The sequence below is a fragment of the Podarcis pityusensis genome (assembly GCF_964106645.2).
Source record: "Podarcis pityusensis genome assembly, chromosome: 13".
Classification (NCBI taxonomy): Eukaryota; Metazoa; Chordata; class Lepidosauria; order Squamata; family Lacertidae; genus Podarcis; species Podarcis pityusensis.
In genome coordinates, this window is record NC_138038.1 from 37,753,013 (window position 1) to 37,765,302 (window position 12,290).

General features: G+C 47.3%; 1 protein-coding gene across 1 annotated transcript in view; it reads left to right on the top strand.

The window, feature by feature from the left end:
- The window catches only part of LOC308460746 (netrin-1-like), a 38,115-nt gene that overhangs the window by 18,779 nt on the left and 7,046 nt on the right, over positions 1 to 12,290 (top strand). The window contains exons 4-5 of the mRNA XM_080977264.1: positions 9,550 to 10,535; positions 11,930 to 12,118. Of these exons, the coding sequence (XP_080833390.1) occupies positions 9,605 to 10,535; positions 11,930 to 12,118 (1,120 nt within the window). The 5' untranslated portion in view covers positions 9,550 to 9,604. The remainder of the gene's footprint in view (positions 1 to 9,549; positions 10,536 to 11,929; positions 12,119 to 12,290) is intronic.

Below are 12,290 nucleotides of genomic sequence, written 5' to 3' on the forward strand. Positions count from 1 at the left end.
CAGCTCTTCCCATTCAGTTTAAAAGGCCGGGAAAGTTTTGAGGGCGATTCCCTTCCCACAGACATTTCTAAATGGCACCTCTGCTACTCTGGATCGATTTGTGAGCTGAAGCCGTCAGCCATCACACCCTGCATGCTTGGAGAAGGTGATGCAACATATGTGTAACGAATTAGTACAGAGCCAGGCCTGTGTACAAGAATGGGTGGAGGAGGGGGGTGGCAGTCATGTGGATAGTGGGGGGGGGGGAGCCGCTTTTAGCCATGATTTATGCTTCCCGTACCCCCTCCTGGGGTGGCAATGTCTCCAACCACCTGGCCTCTGGGATGCGAAAGAAGTGTCAAAGTGTAAAATCTAATAAACATGTGAGGGGCGGATCAGCCCCTCCAACTTCCACATCGTAGGGCTGGGAGAATTGAATTTCTTATTTCAGTATAACCCCCCAGCCCAGCTTTATCTAAGTTTGCTTTAAGCGCTGTGCTGTTGATGTGTCAATCTCTAAAGCAGGATGGGTCCCAAAAACGCCCCGATTAATTTCTTGGCTGCGTTTACATAACTGCACTGGCTTAAAACATAGCAAGGTTGTGTGTTTTTTTCTCAGTTCGAACTGGAGCTGGTTTGTTATGTTAATAATAATTTTTATCATTTATACCACGCCCATTTGTCTGGGTTTCCCCAGCTACTCTGGGAGTCTTACAGCATATCTGAAAACATCAAGCATTAAAAACCTCCTGATACAGGGTTGCCTTTAGATGTCTTCTAAAAGTCGTGTAATTCTTTATCTCCTTGACATCTGAAGGGTGGGCATTCCACAGGGAAGGTGCCACTACCGAGAAGGCCCTCTGTCTGGTTTAGTGTGGGAAACACCTCAGAATGCAGTACTTCATAAGAAATTATTGGATAGATGTGGATTGTGGCTAAAGTTGTGTGACTTAGGGAAAGGAGATAGATAATTCCCTTTCTCCCCACATACAAGAAGATATGGGGTGAGGGCAGCAGCAGCAAAAGTAATTTTTATCCTGCACGGTGATAGAGTTTGAGCCATCTCTTACATCTTCCCCCAAACCCTTTGGGAAGGGCCTGTTTCTCCCAGTCTGTGGGGAAAAGTGCCCCATGCAGGGACTAAGATCTCTTTCACAGCCAGAACTTGAAAGGAAATTCATTCATTCCCAAGAAAGCTATAGTGTAAGGGAGCATGAGATAAAGCAGCTTCAAATGCCAAAGTCCCTTGAATCAACACTACTAACAGAAATGGAAATCTACTTGCTGGTGGTGGGATGGAGATGTTTTAAATGAGTTACTTTCTAAGAGAGAGAAATTACAGGGGTTCATGTCAAACGAGGATCTGCCATGAAAATTACAAATTGACCTTAGGTCAGTCACTCTCTCTCTGTTGCAGATGAATCCACCTAACAGGCTTGCTGTGATTATAAAATTGAGGAGTGTGTGCGCATATATATATATATATATATATATATATATATATATATATGCCTCCTTGAAGGAAAGTTGAACAATAAAGTTGGAGCCTTTCTAAAAGTTGTGCCGTCTCCCTCACCTGTTGTTTCAGGTTTGCATGAACTTTCATAGTTACAGAGTGGTGTGCAAATAGCGCTCTGTCCATGCTCAGTGTCCCTTTCATTCTTATTATTGCATCATGTGTCTCCAGGCTGAGCCTTTGCAAAAGAGTTTCATGTTTGGAACACTACCTTTGAAAACAACTTTGGGGGCTAAATTCTTGGGAGCGGCTGTTGAATGACTGCCCTGGAGCAGCACTCCGGCCTCTTGAGTTAAAACCAAACAAGGAAGGCTTTCAAAAATATATGTGCGCAGATCAGCTTTTGTCTGGGTGGTTTCCAGGAGATGCCAGAAATGCTCCTTTGGTTGCTGGTTGCATTTGTATCGAGTCCAGACAGGCTGCACCCGTTTGGTTGTGTGAATTGAGTTGTGTGAATTGGGCTTCAGCAGATATCAGATAGTACCTAATGCTTCCCGTTCCCTCACCCCACAGAAATTTGAGTTCTCTTGTTTTGCAGAAACTTGGGGGGTTAGTTGGCAACGCTGCATCCTCACATCCCTCCCTAAAACAACAGCTTTTCTTTTGTGTTTGACAAATGATTTATTGAAGTTCCAGATGTTTTCGAAACCCCTTTTTTCCAATTTGTCAAAATAGCCTTTGCTACTGGAAGGAGCGGGGTGCAGGAGAAGGAGCTGTAATAATAATAATAACAACAACAACAACAACAACAACAACAACAACAACAACAACAACAGGAAGAATAAATTGGTTCCTTCTCTCTCTTTAGTGGCTGTGCCAGTTTTTCAACCATAATGATAGAGCCGCCAACATCCGCCCACACCCCAGACTCAGCTTTTAAGTGTTTTTTTCCCCTTCCCTGCCCCTCCATGGCAGGTGTGAAGACAGAACGGTTGTCAGTGGGGATGTTTAGAGTTTCAGAGAGGGGCGTAAAATCGAATTTGGGACGTTTCGCCCTTTGCAGTGGAAAGGGAGAGGGACGGCTTTTATGCGGAGCATTTGAAGCATGCAAAAAAGAACAGAACAGCAGTTGTACTGGTCGAGACTAATGGGGAATACCTGTGATTCATTCCTTTAAAAAGAGGGGGACTCACTCCAGTAGCAGCAGCAGCAGCAGCACACAACACAGCTTGAAAACCACACTTCCTCACACACACACACACACACACACACACCCCAGCCAAAGAGTGTAGGAAGCAGTTGTGTTTCCTGCCTGGCAATAGAAATGCACTCTGCACATGCTCAGAGACATTTCTCCTCTGGTTTTCTTTCTTTCTGCTCCTCCTGCTTCCATTTAGCTTGCGAGCACTTGGGGGCCAGTGATTGCTTTTTCATGTCGTTTGCTGGTTGGAGTGTTGAGTTAGGACCCAGGACACCAGAATGTAAAAATCCCCATTCAGTCATGAAGCACAAAGGGGGACTTTGGGCCAGTTGGTGTCTCTCGGCCTAACATACCTCGCAGAGTTGTAGTGAGGATGAAATAGGGAGCAGAACCAGGTGCACCACCTTGAGCTCAAGGCAAGGCCTGCATGATGCTACAAAACTGCCGAAACTGAGTGGGTCTTTGGGGCTAGTCAGTGCCTGTCTGGAAAACTCAATCTTAAGTTCCCTCATGGAAGAGGAGCAAGGCAGAAAAGGAACAAATGAGAAGCTGTTCAATGCAAAGTAAATCAGCTCCTGCCAGCCAGTGTTTCATGGCCATTAAACTAGTAGAGGAAGATCATCTCTGTGTCCCTTTGCTGGGAGATGTGCACTGTAAGGTCTTGTTGTATGCGCTGTGCAGGAAGGAGGGAGACCCGCACTCGGGGCTGATGAGAAGCAAATAACTGATTGATTCGATTTACTATATTCCTGTGCTGCTTTTCATTCACACGACTCGCAAAGCAGCTTGCAAACAATAAATAACAATGACATAGTAGAACATCACAAATACAACACAAATTGTATCGAATAATGAACAAATCATCAGCAAACAATTAAAATTTATATAAAAAAGAAACTATTAACGGAGCAACTAAAAAAACAAGCTAAACAGCACACTTCCACTTTCTTTGGTGTATCTTATACAGCTCTGTTATCACAAGCACCAACTAGCGATGTCAATTGGAACTGCGATTACTTTTCAACTCAGACCCCACATATTACATTTACACTTTGGGGCTTCTTGGTGGTGGCTCTCCGCTTGTGAAAGTATTTTTGATTGAGATGCTTCTGTCAGTTTTTTTAGCATGTAAAGACTTATCCATTTGCTCAGGCATTTGCGTAGCATCAAGAGCATTTACTGACTGAGAGTATGGCAGCTTTTGTAATCTTGTGTTTCTTGCCGCTGCTCTAATTGTGATGTGGATTAATAGTTTTGATTGCTTTTAGCTGATTTTGTATCCTTGTGTATTGTCACCTAAGTGTTGTATGCTACTGGAATCTATTAGGGACCTAGAAATCTGCCTTGTACTGAATCAGGCTGCTTCCAGACAACCTGTTTATCGAGCATTTATCCTGAATTCTTTTTGCAAGGAGATTAGATGGCATTGGCTATTTAATAAGCATTCATCCTAATTTCTTTGTAAGGAAGTTACATTGTTACTCTGGCATGGATGCTTTAGCTGGGCTTGAACCTGTGACTATTTGCATACAAAGTACAAATGCAACCACACTGAGCCACAGCCATGATGAAAGTTGAGCTGTAGATATGCCAAATAAATAAATAATTAAAATTCGGTGGGATGACTGCCGAGTGCTTGCTTTTAAGTGTGACTAAATACGGTTTGATTATATTCATATTTAATCCAATTAAATCACTGCAGACGGATTAGGTGTTATTTATGTTCTGGCTGTTCTGAATATCTCTCTCTCTGTCTGTCTGTCTCTCTCTCTCACACACACAGACAAACACACACAATGGTGTACTTTAGGGTCCCCTTGTCACCCCATTTCTGGCTAGAGCCTGGTCATCCAATTTCAGGAAAGTTATTGCAGAGCAGACTCCTACTCATTACTCTCTTGGGATTTTGGGGTGTTTTTTTTTAAATCCACGTGGATGGCCAGTTCCAACACATGTCAGACCCCTAGACCTCCATGGGAGAAATTACAAAAGCAATCCTTGCTGAAGAGGGGAAGATTATGGGGATGGGGGTGCAACCGTGCCTGGGAACAAGGAACTGCCTGCCAGTCAGTGAGAAGGAGCCACACACACTGCAGGAGACAGAAGAGACCTCCCTGGTGGCTGAGGAATGCTCCGCAATCAAAGCCCCCCAGGCAATTAGTGATTAGTGTGTGTGAGGGGGGAGAAATCAGAGACAAGACAGAGGCATCACTTTCCTCTCTTCCAAGGATTATCCCCTATCAAGGGAGAAGAAACAGGAGATCAGGCTTCTAGGGTCGCCAGACCTCCATCAGCGCCTCAGCCCATCCCATAATTGACTGTCTCACTTGAATCTCAAACCTTATTCAGGACTGTCATAAAATAAAATAAAAACACACCCCAAAGCAGTCAATCACAGATTTCACAGTTTGTGGCTTATAGTGTCTTCTCTAATCCCCACACATTGCGTGTTTTTACAAAAATGACACACTAAAAGTGCATTTAGTATCTCCTAAAGGCGTTTGGTTAGACGAGGATAACCGTGTTCTTCCAGGGGTCCAGTTTGGGAATCTGGAAAGTTCATTAACTCTGGATTTTTGCCAGGTATTACCCATCAAATGGCCTGTTAGATATTGCTCTAGTTTAGGGTTCGTGATTTTGCCTTACAGTCTTGCTCTTTCCAGATTCCATCCTAGCTCTGTTCCAGCCCTCCAGACCTGCGAAGTTTTGCCCTGGCTCCTGCTGGCTCCACTCCCTAACCAATCAGCTTCTGCCTTTGTTCCGGGGGGGGGGGGCATGTGTCCTACTATTTGGCCTCCTGTTTGAAAGGTTGAAGAACCCCCAGAAAGGCGAGCAGGAGGGGTCTTGAAGTTTCCCATTAAAAGTTAGCAGCACCAGGGCAGCAAACTGAGAAGGCACAGAGGACACTAGGTCACAATCTCCCTCACTATGCTGTATTTTATTTCTATTTAAATGATGCCTGTTATTTCTAACTTTGCATCTGTACACATGCAAATTTTGTGCAAATGTGTCAACTCTTGGGGTGGGTATATTTTCTCATTTTTTGGCTATGCATTCAGTGGTAACCCTGCCAGCTTCCTACAAGCCCTGCCCTCTGATCAGCCAGCTGTTGCCCTGATTCTTCCTCTGACCTCTCCCACAGGTTGTTTCCAGCTGGCATGGTTATATGGTCAGCATCTCTAAATTAAAAAGTTGGCAGCTTTACTTCTTTCTGCATGTACGAATGGCTGCAAAATGTTGTATGGACACATGTAAAGAAGGAATCTTGTAGGAGCAGATGTGCTCTGCCTGGAAAGCATTATTAGTCTTCCCTCGGCCTGGATTGCCAGGAATGGGGAACCTGTGGCCCCCCAAGATGTTGTTTGGACTCCAGCACCCATCATCAGGCCCAGCCAGCATGGTTAATGGCCAGGGACGGTGGAATATGTAGTCCAGCAACATCTGGAGGACCGTACTGAGCAAGTTAGGAAGCACTAGATAGAATTACAATGATATCATCTGTGAGTTAGGTGTGGGTGTATCTGGAACCCCTAAGATATATCTTCACTGGGTCTTTGGGTGCAAGTTATGTCACAGCTGGAGATTTAAATATTGGTAGTGATATGTGGATGGTACATGTCAAAACTTGTCAAATGAATGTGTTTTGTGTGTTGCTTGCCTTTATTTAAAAACAACAGCAACACACACACACACACACACACACACACAAACAAAATGACAAATAATGAACAATGACAGCCAGGCACAATCTGGTTCACATTAATCAACAAGCTGGTGTTAGGCATAAGAATAAGCCAGCCAAGACCCCCTGTGTTGCGAACACAAAAATCTGGGGTTATGCCTATCTGAGCGTCACTACCCTGCTACTGCCTCTGGAGCTCCGACTTCTTTCAGCATGTTCACTGCTAAATATATGAATAAGTCATGAATATAACCAGGCATATCTGTGCTGTGGTTTGGACTTTATACTTATTTTGGAAGGCATGTTGCCTCAAGCTTGAATCATTCTCTGTTTGATAGACCATCGAAAAAATCCCCTACTTTGGGAAATTCTCTGAAGTCACATTAGTTGGTGTTACCTTGTATATATTGTATGCCACTTGACTCTGAATGAAGATACAATTTAGTCGCTATATAAAGTGTTGTAATCAAATTATTAGCCTGTCGTGTTGCTTTTAGGTTGCCATAAGAATAAGCCAGGCAGCATTTCCTTCTGGTTTTAACCCTGAGGGACGAAGGTGGTGCTGTGGGTTAAACCACAGAGCCTAGGACTTGCTGATCAGAAGGTCAAGCGGTTCGAATCCCCGCAACGGGGTGAGCTCCCGTTGCTCAGTCCCTGCTCCTGCCAACCTAGCAGTTCAAAAGCACGTCAAAGTGCAAGTAGATAAATAGGTACCGCTCTGGCAGGAAGGTAAAAGGCATTTCTGTGCGCTGCTCTGGTTCTCCAGAAGCGGCTTAGTCATGCTGGCCACATGACCCGGAAGCTGTACGCCGGCTCCCTCAGCCAATAAAGCGAGATGAGCGCCGCAACCCCAGAGTCGGCCACGACTGGACCTAATGGTCAGGGGTCCCTTTACCTTTTTAAGGATCAATAAGGAACACAGAGAAAATTGAAAATCTGACCTATCCTAACCCACAGACGAGGACTCCTCGATCCCTAGGTTTGGTCGTTGCTAAAAGAAGCCTGCCGCTGCCCCATAGAGAGGGGACAAATTTTTCTCCATTTCCTCTCACCCTCCATACTTTTTTTCTGCCCTGAAGTGCAATGGTTGTGGCCTCCTTGGGGAACTAATATGTTTACTCAACCCCCAGCTGTGCTGGCACGCAGGGAAAATTGAGAATTTTGGCTTATCATAATCCCACAAATTAGCACTCCTTGAGCAGTCATTTATTTTTGGACGCACACCGCTCTCAAGTTATACCCTCCTCTCTCTCCACACCCACACCCACACACTAATAACCAGATGCAACCCCTCATTGCTTATTACCTCCTCCCTTTATTTCTCTCCCCCACCCCCAGCCCTTGGGACTGGGTTAATTCCCATTCGTGCCTCTACTGTGAAAAGGGGGTTTAAAGTTAGTTTCTCATGCTCATTAAATTCTCATCTATTTGGCTCTTTGGGCCTAGTTTCTAGATTGAAGCGGGTCGTTGAGATATGTGTGTGTGTGAATTATTGTTCCATGAATGATCACAGAGCAAAGAACAGGTGCAGCAACAACTTGCAGGGTGTGTGTGTGTGCGCACACAAATTCACCTCCCTACTAGTGATTACCAGGGAGTGGCCACCCGCAGGGGCATCCTATTTTGGGGCTTCTACAAATACCCTGTGTATTTAGCAGTATCATACCGCTTTAAGCAGTCCTGGCTTCCCCCAAAGAATTGTGGGAAGTTTGTTAAGGGTGCTGAAGAGTTCTCAGGAGACCACAGATCCCCCTCACAGAGCTACAATTGACAGAGTAGTTTAACAGTCCTCTTCGCAGGGAATTCTGGGAACCGTAGCTCCATGGGTCACATTTTCCCAGTGGCAAAATATTGTACTTTGAACATTAGGAAAATGTGGCATTTTGCAAGAGGAGTGAGATGTTGGGGGGGGGGGTTAGATTGCATGCAGCAGAATAACAGCCTCACATTTATTGCGTTTTACATATAGTAGTCCTTAAGAGGATGAGAGAGAGAAAAAGTGGGGAAAGGATGGAATTGGGCCCCTGTGGGCATCCATCTCATGATGGTATCAGGTGGTCATACACAATCCCACTTTCAAAACTGTTTGCACCTGCATAAGTTTTGGGGCAGACATACTGCTCTGTTTCCAATCCATGCATGTCCCATAGCTTCCTGCTGAAATCCTGCAGCTAATTATACCAGAAATGTTCCAGTCATTCCTGCCTCTGGCTTTTGTTGTGCTATTGTGCATGGGCTTAGCCGGGGGGAGCAGCTACCCCCCAATCAATAAAAACCAATAAAATACATAGCAAACTGAGGTTCTGCCCCCTCCAACAAAAGGCCTGCCCCCCCCACAAAAATCCTGGCTACGCCCATCCTATAGAGTACCCTCCCCCAGATGGCAATGGCATGATAACTTTGGGGGAGCATCACTGCACAACTAATAAAGCAGAAAGATGTGTGGATGGTCCAGGATGAATACACCACTATTACTGCATCAGGGACATGTTGCAGAATATACCCTCAAAAAGGCACCAGTCTAGGAAAGCTCTACGTTGTTGGAGAAATAGTGGGGGTAAACTAGACAGAATGGGGAGAGATGGTTGTTACTGCAGATATTAATATCGCGTAGCGTGAAGCAACTGGATGCATGAAAACTGACTCCTTTTGCTATAATACATTGTCTATATCCGTAAGTTTGATTCAAGCTTTAAGTGCAGAACTTTCTTCAAAACAGAACAAAAACATTAAAGATACATCCAAATAATTCCATACAATATCTTGTGCATGTTCGGCACAGGCTCAGCATCTTATAAGAAACAAAAGATAATTCCAAACCGACCTAGAAACAAATTTCTCTCTCCCTTTAGCCTGGAGTGGCAGTCACATTCCAGAGAGGCTCACTTTCATATCCTTACTCCCACAGAGCCTGAGAACAAAGACTACAGCCACCACCCTTCCAAGGTGGCAAATTTGTAGTTCAATAGCCTCCCATGTGATCTAAAGTTAAACACCTCATCAGAACTAGCAAAGAACAATGATAGTTAATTATCAACCCATCTAGGAGCTCAGAAAGCTTAATATAACTCCTGGGAAATCCCCAGGTTAAAGCCTTCAGCAATACACATTCAGGTATTCTCCATTTCTGTGTGAATTAAGCAATTATACATAACAATTGTGACCTTTTCTTCTTCCCTGATTGTCAACAGCAGTCCAACTACAACCATTATCTCCCTCCTTCTTTTCCAGGTGATGTATAGTTAGCTTTCAACTCTTGGCTCATTCCCCTCCTGCCCCCCTAGAGATGCTTCACTTCCCATGGGGCTTTGCAGTTTTCCTCCCATTCCTCCTGGGCCTGGCGTCGGACCCTCGCGATCCCTGCTACGATGCCAACCATCACCCGCACTACTGCCTCCCTGAACTCTCCGAAGTGGCCTCAGGGCGCCTGGTGGAAGCATCCAGCACGTGCGGGAACCCTCCCGGACGACTGTGCGCCTTCCGAGACTCTGCCGACCCAGCCTCGAAATTCTGCCAGCGCTGCAAAGAAAACGCCCACTTGCCAGAGTTCCTCACCGACGCCGAGGGCAGCGCCACTTGCTGGTGGTCCCAGCCGGCGGCTAACGCTACACTGACTTTGGCTCTAGGGCGCCGGGTGGAAGTTCTCTACGTGGCTCTGCGGTTCTGCTCCCCACGGCCAGAATCCCTTGCAATTTACAAGTCGATGGACTACGGGCGCACCTGGGTGCCCTTCCAGTTCTTCTCCACCCACTGCCGGCGGCGTTACCATTTGCCACCAACCACCGCCATCCTGAAGGCCATGGAGCACGAGGCGGCTTGTGTCGAAGCCCAAACGGCCCCCAAGCCTCTGACTGGGGGGCTGGTGGCCTTTATGCCCCTGGCAGGCCGTCCCTCTGCCAGGATGTTTGAGTACAGCCCCGTGCTCCAGGACTGGGTCACAGCCACCGACCTCCGCGTGTCGTTTGACCGCATGCACCCGACACGGACGCTGGGGTTGCGGAGGAAGGAGGCGTCCTACGGAGTGGCCGAGCTGCAGGTTGGGGCCCGGTGCAAATGCAATGGACACGCCTCGCGGTGCACAGCCGGCCGGGACGGAGGGGCGCCCCAGTGCGAGTGCCGCCACAACACAGCCGGGCTGGAGTGCGACACCTGCAAAGCCTTCTACTGGGACAGGCCCTGGCAGCGGGCGACCCCCAAAGACGCGCATGAGTGTGTGGGTGAGGCAGAGGGAGAGGCTGAGCGTGCAAGGCCGAGAGTTACTGTGTGTCCACAGCCGGGCTGGGCTGCTCATTTAGAGCTCATCCACATTTCTAGGCACAAATTTTCCTGGTCCGTGTCTGAGTGGGTTTCCTCTCCAGAGCGGCGGTTCTCAGAGGGGCTTAACAATCAATCCCTCTTCACAGGGAACTTTGGGAATTGTAGTCCTGTGAGGGCAATAGGGGTCTCTGAACAGCCCTTAAGCAGCTACTGCTCCCATAATTCCATGGGGGTAGCCATGGCTGTGGCATCACAGCATTTTAAATTTACGGTGTGATTGTGGCCCAAGTTTCCTTGGGCCCCCTCTTCCAAGATTTAGCTTTGTGTATTAGATCGTAGCCCTGCTCACATTCTTACAACCACGTTTAACAGCCTTGAGGGCTTTTGCAGCACAATTCCATGTATCACAGAACTGTAGAGTTGGACAAGACTGCAAGGATCATCCCACAGAGGGACAATTTAATTTTTAAGGGGGGCTGTTTGAGAATGAGTTATTAACAGTTAATGGCCTTTTAGGCTTCCTCCACGTGAATAGGAGTTCACTTTTTGAATAATAACAATTATATGTCACGGGGAGGGGGGCATCAGGATTTTAGAGATGCTTAGGTGGGGCATGGCCATAAAAAAATTGGGAACCACTGATTTCTAGTCCAATCCCCAGCTATGAAGGGATCCTTTTGCCCAATGTGGGGCTACAAGCCATGACCCTGAGTCTCATGCTCTACCAACTGGGCAGAGATTGGGAATCTCAGGCCAGGGGAGCCAGATGTGGCCCTCCAGGCCTCTCAACCTGGCCCCTGGGGCTTTCTCCAGGCCACACCCACTCCCCAAGCACACATCCCACTTGCCCTGCTTTCCACCCCTCCTTGGGTGTTTTTGCCTGGCTAGAATGTGTCCTTGCTTCTTGCTTGCCTGGATGAAAGGAAGGCAGAGGTATGCGAGCGTGTGAAGAAACAAGCCACTGTACAAAAGAATACTTAACATTCATTGCTCCACCCACTTTTGCTTCTGGCCCCGCCCACCACTAATTTGTGGCCCCTGGGTGGTTGCCTAGAAGAGAATGTAGCCCTCAGGATGAACAAGTTTCTCCACCCATGGTTTAGAGTATTGGACCATTTTCACTGGTGCAGACAAACACTATTATAATCCAGGCTCTCGGACAAAGGTGTACCCTGACTACTGGCAGGGCCGGCCTTTGTTCAAGGAGAAACTGGGGACTGGGGCATGCATCTACAGAGGTGAGGGGCTCCAGGGGTGCAGGGGGTGATGGGGGTTCTTGGGTGGGGAAGAGATTTCCACAGGGTTGGGAGGGGGCAGCTGGCAGAGCTGACAGACCCCTTTCCTGCGTCCTCAGCTTGCGACTGCCACCTCCACTCCCACCGCTGCCGGTTCAGCATGGAGCTCTACGAACTCTCGGGGCGCCGAAGTGGTGGGATCTGCTTGAACTGCCGCCACCACACGGCAGGGCGCCACTGCCAGTACTGCCTGCCAGGCTTCAAGCGCGACCTCAGCAGGCCCATGGAGAGCAGCAAGGCCTGTAAAGGTGAGTGGGGTTTGTAGGGGCAACACACCAGTGGAGCCCGAAAACAGCAGACAAATGAAGGGGACGTACCTGGGTGGGCTTAGCCCTGTCCAAAAAGCCACAAGGGAAATAAGAGAAAGTGAGGGCACAGCCTCCTGACAGCCTGGATTTATTTGTCCCTCACGCTGCCCGG